The 13,481-nt window shown below is 47.9% G+C and overlaps 1 protein-coding gene across 1 annotated transcript; it reads left to right on the top strand.

Moving 5' to 3' along the window:
- Window positions 1-371: 371 nt before the first annotated feature.
- On the top strand, window positions 372-12,017 carry TCTN3 (tectonic family member 3; the record flags this gene model as incomplete). The annotated part of the gene is given in 13 exon segments (XM_010159047.1): window positions 372-490; window positions 3,647-3,695; window positions 3,855-3,942; window positions 4,259-4,367; window positions 4,437-4,555; window positions 5,575-5,610; window positions 6,012-6,086; window positions 6,180-6,305; window positions 7,294-7,389; window positions 8,066-8,163; window positions 8,820-8,985; window positions 9,695-9,832; window positions 11,796-12,017. Coding segments are annotated over 13 exon segments (1,441 nt in total), but the record flags the coding sequence as incomplete, so codon positions are not given.
- Between the last annotated feature and the right edge of the window lie 1,464 nt (window positions 12,018-13,481).

Raw genomic sequence — 13,481 nt, 5'->3', positions numbered from 1 at the left:
GGCAGAGGACGGAGTGCTGCCAGCGGGGGAGGATCTCGCTCTCTGGGGTCCGGCCTGTGGGTGAGGCCCAGACGGCAGCTCTGGGGCAGGCTGAGAGGAGCTGCAGCACAGACACGGGAGTTCCTCTGGCACTTCTCGTTCCCGGGAATTTCAGAGTCATCTCTAAACATACCGATGGAGAGTGTCCACAGGGTTACTGCAGTGATGGGACGGGATTTCTAGAGCCGACTGTCAGTGCGCATTGTACAATAACTTGTGTAATGCGATGAAAAGTAACGGCATTCTGTTGTCGACATTTAGTACTGTAAAATAGGAAACGACACAAGAACAGCTGCTACAGTTCACTGAGGGGGGAGATGTTGCCTTCACAGATCTGGGAGCCAAGTGTGTGTGAGAGAATCACTGATGTTTCGAAGCAACACCCCGTACCCCACTGATCGCATTGCTGTCCTTGGCGGAGAAGCTCTGTTCTGCGTGCAGCCGGAGGACTGTGAGTAACCTTTCTTTGCACATGTTTAACTCCTCGATTGCCCCTGCTTAGACAATCTTTTTCAAACTTACTCGTTATAATTGTTACTCCTAATTTGTGCTGTTAGAGTTCCATAGTGACTCGGTGTCCCATCACCAAAGACAGACAAACAGAAGATCACTGAACTCGGTGTAAAGGGAGGATCTCTGCCTAAACACAAACCAACCTTTGATAACTGCTTTTGTGTCTGAGAGACCTTCCTCAGTTTGCTATACTTACACACCAAATAAGGGGTGGTGTTTGAAATGCACCACTACTATCCTTCTCAGAAAGTGATTTCTTATCATCTCTTGGCTGGTTTTATTTTGTGTGCTTATTTTCCTACTTGCTTCTCTGCTGGCAGTGATTTTTCTCTAGTGATTATATACTATTGTAGGGTGTGCCATTAGCACTTTCTTCTCTTTCTGCTTTCCACACTGTACCTCATTTGACTGAGTGGTTGTCCAACTCTGGCATTCATTGCAGTTTGCTGGGGCCTTACATCTGAACATTCACCGTGTTTTCTTTTGATTCTTTTATCCCTGGGAGTCTTGACCCACAGTCCTGTCTACTGCTGACCTAAATCGTAGAGTATTTGAGGTTGGGAGGGGGCTCAGGAGGTTAACTGCTCCAAGAACTACTCAAAACAGGGTTAGCTTCCTCTTATCTAGTCCTGCTTTCAGCTCTTCACAGACATTGCCTGCATGGTTTGCATATAGGGAAGAGCAAAGAAATGCCAACAGCCTCATAGTACGATCGGTAGCAGTGCTGGAACTCCACCCGTTCCGATTTCCAGTAAATCTCAAGGTGAAGATGAATTTTGATGAGGGTTTAACCACAGCTGAAAATGCCATCAGGCTCCTCGGTATTCCAGCCTGTAGCTTGGAAGTAGCTAAATTTTATTGTTTTCCCACATCACCCATAGTATCACAAAAGGAGGATTAGAGGGATTCTGAATTTGTGATCTCATCCAAAGGAAGGATCATCTCTGTCCAGACTGACGGCACCAGATCTTCCCCACCGTTTACGATTTGGGCCCTGTATCTGTGAGATGTGTAGGCCCACAGAGCGTGCCCTACACATGCGGTTGCCTGTGTACGTTCGATGTAGGGCACCCGGGGACAACAGAATTCACTGCTCACCCATCCTTTCCCTTCTCTGGGTTTGTTGTTGAACATCTGTGAAAGACTTTATTTGGGATCATCTGAGGGATGGCACAATTTTCTGGTAGGGACAGTTTTCTTCCCCTTGGCCGTCCCTAAGGCAGTATAGAAACACGTGTTCTCATCGACGGGTCGTGGATGAAGCCTTTCCAGGGTGGGTGGTGACAGGAGCTACCACTGCCAGAAATAATAACCAAGCCTGCTCTGGAGGCCTCCTGGGAAAGGGCAAGTGGGAACAGGCTCTGAAACCTGATGAATTCCGGTGGCCAGTAACATCCGAGTAGTGTTCCAGTTTTAGTTTTATACTTCTTTACAGAAACTCTCAAAGACGCAGGGTTTTTATTCCTCTGCTTGGCATGAATGGCTCTTTCCATGCCTGTCTCACTCCTTCCTGACTGTGTTTGAGCTGTCTTTCCTGGAATGTAAACAAACTGTGGCTTCATCTAGTTGTCTTTCTTGCCTATTTTTCTGATTCTTGCCATCCTTCGATTGCTTTGTTTTTCTGCTGTTTCATACTGCTGTTCCCATCTGATAGCCATTCCCAACTCTGGCATTCCTCTAACCCTGGTAGCTCATCATGCCCAATCTTCTCTGTCCTTGGTGCCCTCTGCCCCTTTCTTCCTTTTGCAGTTTTTTCCAGAACTGCCCTTGCACTGTCTTTTTTTTTTTTAAGTTTGTCTGGTTTTGGACAAATCAAATTGTGTGAAATTCCCTTTTGCCTTTTCTACAAGGTGAAATAGCCTTCAGTAAGTGCTGTGCTTTTTGAGCAAACCACTATGAACAGGTTGTATTTGTCTTCCCTCTGACAACTTTGGCACTTAGAGTATCTCAACTTTTGCTGCCGAATGTCGTTTCTTCCCATGTTGGGGCCTATTTTGCAGTATGCAACGCTGTCAGTCTGCACTGGCACGTGTTCAGCTTTGATAATAGAAGAGTATGTCAAGAACTGTGTTGCAAAGAAAAGCCACGACTGGGAATAGCAAAGCTACCAATGTTTTCTTGTTCCGCCTCATGACTGTACCCTCAGGTGAATCATGAGAAAGCTGCTCCGTGCACCTGTTTTTGTGAACCTTGTAGGAGCTTAATACTCCTTCAGCCTTCATCTCCTTAAAAGATTTTGTTGACTTGTTGAGGAATGCTGGGTCCAGATGTAAAAAAGCTTTTATTTCTGCTAGCTGCCTGCAGGCCTGGGGACCTGCTCTGCCCTCCAGCAGCAGAATTACACTGAGAGCTTATGTTCATTCTGTTTTTTTCTTCCCCTCCAATACAATACCTGAACTCTTTCTGGTGCTGCTGCATCAATGAGCCGCTCGCCCTGTTGTAGGCATGCTCTGTAGTCCTCGAACCTTTTAAGACGTTTTATTTGGATGTATTAGAAAATGTGTTGCTCAAAGCCCATTAGGGTGAGTCTGCATAATATGGCCTTAATAATTTGCTATTTTGTGACTTGGTGTTGTAGCAGTGCTCAGGTAACACGCTGTGACACTGTAACCATGCTGAGTGCCAGTGGATTAGGAGGGCATCAGGTGCCACCAGAAACTCTGGGGTTTAGGATGCCTTTTCCCTGTTCATACTCTGAGTTTTACCAACATTCATTATTTTGAATCTGTTTAACGTTGCTTTCAGTGAACTCGCGCATGGGTAGTATCATTAAAATGTCATGTGTGTCTGATCTGGGCATCTTACAGAAATCTGAGCACATTTTAGGAGTTGTCTTAGACAGTTTTCATGCTTTTTGCACAGTCACATTTCTGTATTAACACCGGTTTCCCATGAAACAATACCAACTAGTACTCGGGGTATCAGCCTGTTCATAGCTCACCTCAGCCTGTTGTCAGTGTTACTATGGATTAATTAGTAGAAGGCCCTATCTATCGTACAGTCAGATGTTGGCACAATATTTACTTGGTTTTAGCTCTGCCTCTTCTAGGAGTTTGATATTGGTGGATTTTTTTTTTTTCTCTTCAACCTTTAGCAAAGCTGAACTATTTACAACAGCCACAGGATATCAAAGGATCTGATTTGCTTAGCACCGTCACAAGCCCAGCCGTCGTTCTCTGCCTTTTACCGGGTGAGTTGAAAGAACACAGCGGTTTGCAGATACACTGTAAAGCTGCATCATGAGCTCTAATGAGAACAGATTGGTATTTGGATTTTTCTACCTATAATCCATTGCATCTCTCTGTGCTTTTCATTCCTTATTCTGTAAAAAGTTTCTGATTACTTTTAGCACCGTCACAAGCCCAGCCGTCGTTCTCTGCCTTTTACCGGGTGAGTTGAAAGAACACAGCGGTTTGCAGATACACTGTAAAGCTGCATCATGAGCTCTAATGAGAACAGATTGGTATTTGGATTTTTCTACCTATAATCCATTGCATCTCTCTGTGCTTTTCATTCCTTATTCTGTAAAAAGTTTCTGATTACTTTTCTTGTATTTAAAAGCTTGGACAACCCTTTAGACCGAAGTAGGTGTACGCTAAGGAGAAAGATGAATTTGCCTCTGCGTCCTGATGATGTGATCACCTTGTACTTGGCCTTAGTATTGCACAGTCACTTGGTCTGTGACTTCTCCACATTGTCTTTTCAGGCTGGTGATCCAATCCTAATCTACTTCGATTCATCATCTGTACTGAGCACGCTGAGACAGCCAGTAAAAATGGGAGCCAGTGGACTTTGTGTTGATGGAAATCCTGCTGGTTAGTACAGGGGGAAGAATTTGGTGTGGTGGTTTGCTTTGGTTTATCTGTTGTCATGTCTTAACTCAGGCTTCCTGGACAGTAAAAGCACAAGCTGTACTCGGATTTTTGCCAACCTGAGCAAGAGCTGCATTACTGACCCTGCCCTGGATGCTGCCTCCTACTACCGTGACTTCAGTGTGCTGAGGGTGAATGTCCTGTTTCTCCCTTTTGCTCAGCATCTTGCTTGCTTGACTTCCATTGCCTTCCCTTGCAGCTTCACCTAACCCCAGGGCTCGAGCTCACCTGGCCTCTTGTCCCTGACTGTTAAAATGCCATGATCAGTGACAATCCCTCAATCCAAACTGCTTTCCAGTAAGATATTGGCAAATTCTTAGTGCATTTAACAGGTACCTCGTTGGTACTCCATAGTTTTAATGGTTTACCTGAGCTCCCTTGTATTTTAAACAGGCTATTTGTCAAGACATTTCTCCCTGTTCCATCAGCTTGAGCAGCCAAGCCGTGCATGTTCTTGGTGGGGAATGGCAATTTGTTTTACAGCGTGTGGTCCCGACAGTCGCACTGAAGGCCAGTTACCAACATGAGCTTTATTTGCATTCACAGATTAAGTCCATATCGATTTCTCCAGTGTTTACCCTGACAGTAATTTCAGACATCATGGTGGTCTGACTGGACGTTAACGTGACTGTACTGCCTCTTGCCTTCGAGATAAAAGGGCAGTGTAAATATTAACACCTTAGTAAGGCTAATGACTCAGTTTACCCTATAATTGAAATCTAAATCCACAGAACCATAGCAGAGAGTCTTCTGTTGATCAAACTTAACTCACGTTTTCGGGGCTTTCTTTGTCACTGTGAGCAAAATTTATTTTTTCTGGCCGAAGCTGAAGTAATTCCTTGGTTCCAGAAGGAGGAGCTCCAGGCACGGGTCAAACATGCTGGTACTTCAAAGTGTCTGCGTTCTGCAGGTCATCAGCAGGGCCAAGGATAAAATCTGTCTTCTGGTGTTCTGAAAACGCTTCCTGGGATTGTGTCTGTGATTTCTGGATCCCAGATTGATGACAAGTTTTACACATCTGGAATAAACAGAGTAATTTCTGTCAACAGGGAGGCTGTATTTAGTGATGGTTTCATGACTTTAGGCACTTGCAAACCAAGGAAGAGGGTTGAGTTTTTGATGTTGTGTGTTGGTTTGTTTGTTTTCCCAGGCCCCAGTTAATGACACTGTTGTGCAGTCCATGAAGGTCAGTCTCTACTGCCAATGAAAATAATTTCTGCTTCTGAAATAAAACATATCTGGAATTGTAGGGATCCATAGTAATGCCCATGGGTTGGGAACTTGGGAGAATGGGAACGTTCTGTGTCCAAGATGAGGCTTTTTTGGACTAACGTGACATTATAGAAGAAAACTGGGGATATAAGGAAAGATGTACTTTGAAAAGAATGGGCATGGATAGGGCTGGAGCCAGGGAGGTAGCTTGATCCCTTAGGGAAAAAAAGGCATCTAGAGCAGAGCAGTGTGTCCACAGATCACAGCTACAGCGGGAAGGGAAACTGGACTTGGATGGCAGAGCAGTGGGAAGGGGTAAGAAAGGTATGCTCCTTTGAAACAACTGCTCGTTGTTGATCCGGTTACTGTCCCCAGGTCCAGGTCACAGCGGTCGCCCCACCTGGAGCTCCCCACATGAGAGACAACACATGCAACAACGTTGTTTCAGAGGTATCTGCATCACGTTCCCTTTGGGCAGCTCAGCGCCAGCGTAACTCTCTGCCCTGTTACCTGCCTCTGCCTCTTCTCTGACTGGACCTGCAGGTGGTGTATGAGATCGAATTCAGTGGCACACACGGGATTCGGAGTGTTTCTGTCCGCTTCAAAGTGAGCAACATTTCTGGGAGCTCAGGATCCTCTCTGCAGCAGCACTTCACGTTGCACTTCTGGGTCAGTGCCCCCATCCTCCCTGGGCTCCTGCCATGGTTGTAGTCTGTAGTTTGTGACTCCGTTGGGTACAGGCGAGACGTGGAACCATTAGAGCAGTGTCACTGTGCTCTGGTGGCGCCAGAACCTGGGACACAGCTGGTGGCAGAAGGGAGGAGGGGATGCTGCTTTGCTCTCAAGTAAACCACGTTCGTAGGTAAATTCAGGCTCAGTGCCAGCATGCCGTCTCGCACTGCCCAGCGTTGGAGAGACTGATGGCTCTTTGCTGCTGTTTTGATTTGGGTGAGGGAAGAGGGGAGAGGATGAGATCAGGGTCACCACCATAGTCTTGTGAAGGAAAAGGTTGGAGCTGTGCTGTACCTGAGGTGCTCAATGTTTGTGAACCAAGTTGTTAAAGTTACTCCAGGGACTTGTGTAACTTTTCCTGTGCAGCCGGAAAAAGAGTAACTTTGGTGCGGGTGGAAATTTTGGACATAGTAATGCGTGTTGAAGTTCATATAAACCTTGTCCCATAGAGGCCGTGTAAAGTGGGCAGGTGGTGACCTCGGGGCTTGATAAGCGTGCAGGATGACATGGCTGAAGTTATCCCCGGAGGCTCTCCCATAAAACAATTTAGAAGTGGAATCTGCCCCTCACAGTCAGGGCCAAGGCAGGTGTTTTCTGCAGATCATCCCTAGAATTGCCCAGACTGATCTCGGACACAAATGCTGAGCACTAGGAATTTGTTGTTTCAAGAACAGTCCTGGCAGTATCACATTTCAGGGTACTGACATTGAGTTTTTGACTTCCTGGATTGTAGATGAATTTACCAGGTAAAAAAGAGGATTTGGAAACAAAAATGGAGGTTTTAGTAGTGCATAATACTGGGGCATTTGAAAATCGGGTTACATTTTCGTATCTGAGAATATGAATTTGATCTTCTGAGGTGAATGGATCTCATTGGTGCTAGTGTTTTCCTCTTCCTTTCCCTCTTCCCTTGGCCTCTTTGTAGACCAGGACTCTTCCTCATACGCTGCCTCGAAGTGGAAACCCTGGCTATATGACCGGAGCACCACTGCTGATGGCAAACAGCGGTGCCGTGCAGCATGTATCCTTTCATGCTGTCTAACTTATTTATCACTGGGTTCATTGACTTCTTGTTCTCTTGCTCTCTGGACATAGAACAAGTCCTGGGGGAGCGGCTGAGGGAGCTGGGGGGGTTCAGCCTGGAGAAGAGGAGGCTCAGGGGAGACCTTATCGCTCCCTACAACTCCCTGAAAGGGGGGTGCAGAGGGGGGGGTCGGTCTCTTCTCCCAAGGGACAAGCGATGGGACAAGAGGGAACAGCCTCAGGTTGTGCCAGGGGATGTTTAGACTGGATATTAGGGAAATTCTTTCCGGAAAGGGCTGTCAGGGTTGGAAGGGACTGCCCAGGGAGGGGGCAGTCCCCATCCCGGGAGGGGTTTCAGAGCCGTGTGGACGAGGTGCTCAGGGACATGGTTAGTGGGGGCTGGGCAGTGCTGGGGTAACGGTTGGACTGGGTGATCTTAAAGGTCTTTTCCAACCTAAAAGATTCCGTCATTCTGTGACTTTTGAGGTTCTGCCATCACCTGCATATGTCAGCATTCCATCGCAACCGTCAGCAGGCCTTTTGGTCACGACTGCACTGTAGTCTGTGATGAGGATGAGAAGGGATGTCGGGTGAGGGGATTGTTAAATACATGTTGGGTGCCCTATACTGTCTGTTTATAGTTTTGTTTGACTTCTTGACATGCAGTCTCTCAGCTGAGCATTTTACGGAGCGAAGGTGATGGAACTTGCTCACAGTTCCTCAGACACACAGTACAATTTGGAAGAAATATGAGGACAGGCTGCAGGCTCAGGTAACATCACACTCCGCACTCACCCTTCCTGACACATTCGCAAGGTCTGGACTGAGCATGTTTTTCCATAGTCTCACCTGCTGCTGTGGAGCCCAGGACTTCCCCAGGTTGCCAGTGGGTCTCGACTCCAAGAGAGAGTGGAGAGCACTTTCATATGCTCTAAGAGGGCTTGCATTTCAGAGAGGTGGTGGGCCTCCTGCACAACCTGGATGTTGTCAAGGTTGTCTGAGCCATTGAGGCTGTAGTCTGGGAAAATATCTTGGGCAAGAGTAGGGTTTGTATTTTAGGAGTGAGTTATAACAGAACCTTAGGAAGTGATTGTCTTGAAGACGGGATCCTTCTTTTGTTGGTGGCAGGTGGGTCTGTGACCACGGATGTGATAAGATGGCTGAAGAGCTGCCAGTTTTCCTTGTCATGCGTTACCCTGCCACGTTCCTCTTCCTTCTCGTTGCAGAGGGGATTGAAACTGCATTCATTTAATACCAGTAATTCCATAATGATTCATTCAAGAGCAAAAGAATCACAGAATCATGGAATGGTTTGGGTGGGAAGGGACCTTAAAGACCGTCTAGTCCCACCCCCTGCCATGGGCAGGGATAGCTGCTTTTTCTGTCCTGGAAATCACTTTGTCAAAGCTGTTGTGTTCTTATTTCCAGCCTATCCCCAGTACTGGGCAGAAGTAACTGCAGCTACATCCAGCAGAAGTTATACAAGGCTCTTCAGGGGGTGAAGAGAGCAGAGGCCCTTGCTGCAACCGGCAGTGCTCGTTCAGACCAGGCAGAAGAGTGGATGGACATTCTGGTGCAGGACTGCAGTGGGCAGGTGGTGTGCCTTTGATACCTGTGTTGCCCTGGACAAGCACGGGCATGGGAAAAAGAACCAGCTTGTTCATCTGGGCTTTGTGTGTGTGATGACCCACTGACTCTCAGGGGTCTCGGTGCCTGTAAGCTGTCATTCTCACTGTGCTTCAGGTTATGAGGATACTGAGTACAGCCTGTCAGATGGAATAGCTCTCGAATCCCGTTCCTGCTATTTAAGTGTACCAAAAAAAGTTTAATATTGAATGCAGTGTTGTATTACCTGGTTTTCTGCCAGCCTTCTATAGCCCTCTGGAACTCATACTACCTCCTTACTTCCTATTAATTTGATGCTTTTAGTACTATCATCCTTTCTGATTTTCTAGCTTTTAGGGATATTTATATATTACCGAATAGGGGTAAAGGTTTGATCCAAGTACTAATGGAGGAGGAAATTCTATTTTAATAATTAAGAATCTGTCAAGAGATGGCCTAATAGAATGAAAAATCCAGGTGGTAGAGCTGAGACAAATTCTCTTGGAAATGATGACGGTGAGCTGGATAGAGCTCTAAAAGGGGAGGTTAACCTGACCAGGAGTTACGGGGCTCGTGCTCAAGTGACTCGTTCGGGTTCTGTGACCTATGCTCTCCACAACACTAGGCTGTGACCATAACGGTCCTTTTTCATGTTTAAAATACTGTATTAAGGTGTTTGGGGTATATTTTACTTTCAGGCTGTGAACTGCACTTCCTGTTGCGTGGTTCCTGTGACGCTGGAGATCCAGATAGTTTGGACGAAGCTGGGCCTCCTCTCCAACCCACAAGCTCAGATACTGGGTGCACGGTACTTCTATCAGTGTCACCCCCTGAAGGTATGGAATTTAAACCCCTCCCTCACACACAGAGGTAATTAAATAGGATTCACAGGTTGTTTAAGAACCAAGGAATCAAATGCTCCTGGCACTACTGAGCTGAGATGTGCTGAGCTTCAGCAGTCGTCTCGCTGCACTGGCAAGTTTGTGTTACAGCTCCGTAGAGGAAGGTGGCTCTTTGGTCCTGTTAGTACTGTCCTCAGTCAGTTGTGCAACTAGAAAAGGTCCCTTCTTTCCAACCTCAAACCACCTTCTGCCCCTTAAGGATGCAAACTTTAAACTTTAAATTATGCTGGCTGTAAAGTTGCAGTTACAAACGTTCAATAACCACGTTTATGTAGGCTCTCAAAGCTTTGATATGGAACTTGAGCTGGTCCATATTTCACAGACTCCAGCATGCTCCCAACCTGGGTAAGAAGATACTCCCATGGCTCTAGGGGCTCTGAAATCAGCTGAGGAAGAGGCTGCTGGCAGCAGGTGTGAAGAGCTGGGGGGAAAGGCTGTAAGCTGGAAAGGTTTCTAAGAGGAGATATGTGAAGGAAACAGTCAAGGTCAGGTTGGATGGGGCTCCGAGTAACCTGTTCGAGCGGAAGGTGTCCCTGCTTATGGCAGGGGTGTTGGACTAGCTGTCCTTTACAAGTCCCTTCCAACCCAAACCATTCTGTGATTTTGGGATGTCAGCAGAGCGTGGAGCTAACAGTCCACAAAGGGGAATGAGTTCAGGCGTGTGCCAGTGGATCCCATTCTGGTGCAAGGCTGAATTCCTGACATCACCAAGTCTTTAGTGGGGGACTTTGGGGGAGCAGCTGACCCCTGCCCATGACATTCTTGTGGCAGTGAGGTCTGACATGGCCAGTGTCTGTCTGATCTGTTACTACTCTTTGAACTCTACACCCAGCCTAAATGAGATCTTACATCATGCGTTTGGCTGTGTCTCATGGTACCTCTTCATCCTCCCTCCTTGAAACACATGTGAAAAGAATGTGACAGGACAATGTTCACCTGTAGAACATGTTGCCCTGAAGCAAACTGATGCTTCTGCCCAACAAAGAGATTTTCTCAATCTGAGCTGCAACACGGCTCTGTTATCAACTTCTGTCTGAGTAGGGAGACTTGTGTTCCTAGTAAAGGCGCAGGGAGCATGCCCCTCGGTAAGGATTAGCCAATCCGGAATGGCGAGATTCAGACTTCATCTGCTTGAGTGACTGATGCTAACGACTGTAGCACTGTGAGGTAGATGGCAAAGCACATGGTAGAGCAAAGCAACTGGACCTGCCAGTGTGTCCCCTCTCTGAAACAACACCCTGAAATGGGAGACATTAATGAGTGGTGTTGGGTCCCTGCTTCATTTCACTGGTATTTTATCAGAAGGATGGTGTGGTGGCAGTCCTGGCAGACTGGTTCTGGCAGCAGTCACCTGGTCAAAGGGGCAGGTGATCTTGTCTTACATGAAATACAGCGTTTTATAAAAATCCAATCTTGGCTCTGTTATTCATAGAATCATAGAATGGTTTAGGTTGGAAGGGACCCTAAAGATCATCTAGTTCCAACCCCCCTGCCATGGGCAGGGACACCTTGCACTAGACCAGGTTGCTCAAAGCCACATCCAGTCTGGCCTTGAAGACATCCAGGGATATTGTTACCCACCACCTGCTTTGCCTTTCCTCTGAGTAGAGGGCTTACCTGAGCAGAGCTGGAGTCACTGCTTCTGCCCTGGAGATCTCCTGCATGTGATGCACAGGAGCTGCTCATCTCTCCTGAGACCTGTGCCCTGGAGTTACCTGCAGAGTATCGATTTTGGGAAAGAGCAGTTACTCCACTAAAAAAGTATACCTGGAAGACTGAACTCCCACATTCCTAGAGGCTGTTGCCTGGCAGCCACCTGCAGAGGGTCTCGGTTAGCAGCCAGAGAGATGTATCTTCTGTGTTCAGCTTCCTGAGCTCTGTGCTTTCCTTGTTCCAGCTCCCGAGTGTGGGCCCCGTTCCTTTGACAACCGTCGTCACATTCGCGGACATGACAGTGTGGCCAGAACCGCCGCGAGGCCAGCCCCAGAGGCACTGGAAACTCCCATTTGACATCTTCTTCCCCTTCAAGGTGGCGCTGAATTTGGACAGCAGTTACAGAGCTGATCTGGCTGCCTGCTTGCTGTTGATCCTACTCCTGTCTAGTATTCTCTGCTTTTGAAAAGGCAAACAGACAGGGCCTGTGCTTGAGGTTCAGTGACACATTTGGAACGTGGTCCAGATCATGGACTTTCCTCCTCAGGTTCTTACCCTGTGCCCGTGATACCACTGTGCCTTTGGTTCTCGGATGGAGCCACAGGAACCGGCTCCTGCCCTGTGTCGTCTCATGCCCCTGTTCTCTGAGTGCCATCCACAAACCTCGCCGCAGTGAAACACAAGCGATGGAGGGACCAGGAGACGTTGCCTTAATGAGGAACGAGGAGGAACGTTAAAAAGCATGTTCGATGTTCCCAGGAACCGAGTGCTTTCGGAGCCAAGGAGGGTGGCGAGAGGAGCACAGTTCCCTCCAAGCAGCTGGAGCTGCACTCAGCTGTCTTCCTGCTGGAGAAGCACCTGATTTTTCTGCAGGGAACTAAGTGAAGGTGTAAGATACAGGAGCCCTCCCGGGCAGCCTGAACTGGTGTGTTGTGAGCAGCCACGTCTGCCCGACACCTGTCCCCGTTCCATGACCCCGGCACCGGACAGCTTTGGATTCTGACTTTCCTAGCTCTTTTCAAGTACATCTTCAGTTGACCTTTTCATGTTTTAATCACTTCAGTGAGCACTAGTGTTGCACAAAGCAGAGTCACACTAAATACAGTTGAATTCCACTTGTTTGTCAGGGCGGCTTCCTCCTTGAGCACTTCCCCCCCCCCCCCCCCCCTTGAGGAAACAGGTCCAAATACGGGTTTTCTTGGATAAGAAACATTCTCCTGTGGCTCCAGATAGCAACTGGGCTGATAATGACAGACACTGGAATTCTAGGTGGCACATCAGAGAGTTGTCAACAGTCCTAAAGGAAACAAAATCAGTGCTCTGAGCTAGAATTTGTAGGTGTGTTATGAGGCAGAAGCTCGCGGCTTCAGTAGGTGAATGTGTGCTGGGTGCGATTGCCTGCTCGGCCCCACTGCATCACACAGCTGAAGGACATCTGCTCTGCCGTTCGTGAAGCTGTTGGATCACAGTGTATGTTTTAGCAAAGGATTTATCTTAAATTCTTTACATGATGGAAAAATCTGCTCCACGTAATGTCAGGCCCACCGGTGGAATCAATAATGGGCAAGAAAATCAGCGATCTGGTCTACCTTCAGCGACGCTATGTGATTAAATGATTCCCTGATTCTCTTCACTTAGGTCTGGACGCAGATGGGGCGCGGGAGCACTCCTGCCCTTGGGAAGGGTTTGCGCGTGGTGGGGAAGGGCCCGAGGAGGTGAAGGCACTTTCCAACGCTCAGCTACAGGTGCTTTGCACCTGCTGCCCCCCGAGCCTGCAGAGCTGGGGCCGGGGCGAGCGCGGGTCAGGGCAGGCTGTGCCGCGGGTAGGGCTGCCTGGGCAGGTCGGGGAGAGGCTGAAAACGGCCCCGGCGCTGCAGCTGGATTTTGTGCTGCAACGTGGAGCCGAGTTACATCAGCGGCGGGGCGGGGC

The sequence above is a fragment of the Eurypyga helias genome, unplaced genomic scaffold (genome assembly GCF_000690775.1).
Source record: "Eurypyga helias isolate BGI_N326 unplaced genomic scaffold, ASM69077v1 scaffold40759, whole genome shotgun sequence".
In the NCBI taxonomy this organism is placed as follows: domain Eukaryota; kingdom Metazoa; phylum Chordata; class Aves; order Eurypygiformes; family Eurypygidae; genus Eurypyga; species Eurypyga helias.
Note: the sequence above shows the minus strand (reverse complement) of the source record. Positions and strands in the feature narration are given on the sequence as shown.